The sequence below is a fragment of the Phytophthora parasitica genome (assembly GCF_000247585.1).
Source record: "Phytophthora parasitica INRA-310 unplaced genomic scaffold supercont2.40, whole genome shotgun sequence".
NCBI classification, from domain to species: Eukaryota; Oomycota; class Peronosporomycetes; order Peronosporales; family Peronosporaceae; genus Phytophthora; species Phytophthora nicotianae.
Genome location: NW_008649026.1, coordinates 227,457 through 230,431, shown reverse-complemented (window position 1 = coordinate 230,431; position 2,975 = coordinate 227,457). Strand labels below are relative to the sequence as shown.

The 2,975-nt window shown below is 43.4% G+C and overlaps 2 protein-coding genes across 2 annotated transcripts; one reads left to right on the top strand and one right to left on the bottom strand.

Moving 5' to 3' along the window:
* Positions 1 to 21: 21 nt before the first annotated feature.
* PPTG_14089 (hypothetical protein) lies at positions 22 to 432 on the bottom strand (the record flags this gene model as incomplete). Its single annotated transcript, XM_008911054.1, has 1 exon — positions 22 to 432. One exon carries the CDS (start codon positions 430 to 432, stop codon positions 22 to 24), a length of 411 nt encoding a protein of 136 aa, XP_008909302.1.
* Positions 433 to 2,158: 1,726 nt separating this feature from the next.
* Positions 2,159 to 2,590, top strand: PPTG_14088 (hypothetical protein; the record flags this gene model as incomplete). The annotated part of the gene is made up of 1 exon (XM_008911053.1): positions 2,159 to 2,590. One exon carries the CDS (start codon positions 2,159 to 2,161, stop codon positions 2,588 to 2,590), a length of 432 nt encoding a protein of 143 aa, XP_008909301.1.
* Positions 2,591 to 2,975: the final 385 nt, after the last annotated feature.

Genomic DNA, 2,975 nt, shown 5'->3' with positions numbered 1-2,975 from the left:
CAAAAGGTTGGAGTAGCTCTGCTACAGGGTAAGTTCGGCGATGCTAACAACGACATCGTTACCATCGTCCGAGTCGCTGTCCTCCTCCAGGGCTTGGTCAGCTTCGACTGATGTGGCCAAATCAGCGTCAGCACGCTGATTCTTCAGAGCTCCTTTGAAAACCTCCCCGTAGATGGAATGCTTTCTCTGCGCAAGATTAGCATCGGCTCCGAGGAAACAGCGTCGAATGCTAGTGACGATAGTTTCGACAGACACGGCCTTCCAAGCGCGAGTCAACCAGCAGAGGACCACCGTGTTGCGAGGATTTTTGACGTTTTCACCACGAATGTAATCAAAGTCTCCGTTCAGCTTCCATTCATCGATGCTTTCCATGAGGTTGGCCTTTAGGGGCTTGAACCACGCGTAGTCAGCAGGTTGCAAGTGAGCTGTCATACCTCCTGGAATAGCGCAACCCAATATTCCTCGAGCATGTAAGTGGCCTTCGACTGCTTAGAGATATGACTGCGCGCTCCTTGATGACCGACAGCTTTTCTTCGACGGTGAACTTGCGCTTCAACGTCTTCGGGGAAATTTAGGCGCTACTGGATTTGTTAGCTTGCGAAGCAGAACCAACTGATAATCGAATGTGAACAAAGTGCGATATTGAGGTGGGGTACTAGTGCGTAGCTCCTCGATCTGTGTAGTGGGGTACTATTGAAGAGTGCGGCACTAACGCAAGTCCCCCACTCAGATGAGAAAGTTTTGGGGGTGGGGTACTATTGAAGGGATGGGGCACTATTACAGATTTTACAGTATTTTGTGAAATATATTGTCTCGCAGTGGCTTTCAGAGTTATATATTAGTCAAGCAAGAATAGAGAGGTAATCGCTGAATCTTTATCTGATTCCCAAATATTCTGTCGGACACCTAATTAGAGTGGACGGGGAGCTCCTCTTCACATAACCTCTTTTGTCATACACAGTCTTTTCAAAACGAAAAACTTTGGTAAGACGAGCTGCATTAATTTTTGTCTCCATTACTGAATATCATTGAAAGATAGCAAGAAAGCCTTCAGGAGATTGAATCACTCAATTTAAGAAATATTTGTCATTCTGAGAATTTTTTTTAATTCAGTAGACTGGCAAAGCACATCTATCCTACACTCATACTCTAACAGAAAGTACAGTACGTGAATATTCTCTACAGTAGATCAGAAGGCATTTATATTTAGATTTAAGAATGGGTATTTTATTATCTTATTCGCGCTGAAATGCGGGCAGTCAAAACCCACCAGAATAGTGAGAGAGAAAAGTTGATGTGTAGCTTATTGTTGAGGGGGCAAAAGCCGAAGTGAGTAGATTAGAAAACGTTAATCCTGTCCTACACGACTTCCTACCCGACTACTCCCTGTTATCCTCCTTGTTGTCTTCTTGAACGTGCTGGTATGAGCATCGCCATCTTCGCTCCCCAACCACTTGATCTCAGCCAATCCTGGACCGGTCCGTGGTGGACCAGTCCGGGCGCCTGGCTGAACTGCACACTTCAACAAGCAATTAATTACTAGCTCTAAATACTGACGATTAACTGTGTTCTAAAAACTTCTACTACATCTTTAATTATTTGATCCATGCTCAAGTCGGCACATAGATTATTAATAAGTCCGTAGGTAATACAGCAACTACTACAATTAAAGTCTAAACATACCTGGTCTTACAAATTACAAAAGTGGAAAATGACAGGTAACTGGTTTTGAGGTCAATTTAGGTTTGTAGAAATGTCGTGCAAAACAATGCTTACTGTAAACCATTCGTGTTTGTCGTGCAATACATATGAAACATACCGTAAACCTGTCGTGAAATACATACCGTAAACATATGAAAAATACCGTAAACCATTCGTGTTTGTTGAAATGTCGTGCAATGCATACAGTAAACATATGAAACATGAACACGTCTTCTGCGCATAAGTTTACTAGACGTATTTCTTTTTCTGCAACATCATGAATATATTTGCCACTCGACGGTATTCCTTTTCAGCCTCATATATCTCACGATTTAATGTTCAAATACTTCGAAGTGCGGCGTGAGCCTGACACAGCCGATTTTTTCTGGCTAACTATCGACTCACTTTCCAATTTTGATCACAGAACTCAAGTCACCGACATAAAAAAGAGACACCGATGCGCTTCTCCTACTTCCTGTCACTCGCTTTGGCAACTCTTCTCTCTTCCTGCAATGCTAATGCGGCCATCTCAGGCAATAACCATGCTAAGCAGCCTTCAATGATTTCGAGTGACACTGCTGTTCTATCCCGCCCTATTGATGCCAGCAATGTCAAGAGGTTTTTGCGAACCTATCGCGGGGACCATGAAGATAAAGAAGATAAAGAAGAGAGAAGAAACCCGGCGCTACTGGACGAGGAGGAACTCGTCAGATGGACTACTAAGTGGGCGGCGAGGGCGGATGATTGGTTCGAACAAGGATACACGCCAGCCCAAATGAGGGATAAATTGACTGGCCTGGACGGCGTCATGAACCAGAAGAATGGGAGGAAGTTCTACTTGTTCGTGAAGAAGTGGAGATCGGAGCATCCCAACGACCCTGGCATTTGATGATGAGGGCACAGCTTTCTCCTTAGCATTACTCAATTTCGATTGTTAACGCAGCCCGTAGGTTAGCAACCGAACAGAAGAGGCTTGGAAATCTGTGCTGTCAAGTTCAAATAGAACTGAATGGCCTGCGCAGATGAGGCAGGTAGAATTATCTTCTTTTATACGTTTTTTTTTTTTCCATCCCTGACACTCTTTGGTTTCTAATGCTCATTTCTATGTATATAGACAGGCCTCATCCTGGTAGTACTACGGAAGTACAGACTCGGGGAGCTGCAAAGTGATCATAACGCATTACGATATACGGACAATAAAATATAAAATTATGCTATTTTCTGTTGCTTTACACAAAAATGAAAGACACAGACACCAATTCATATTTTTTTTT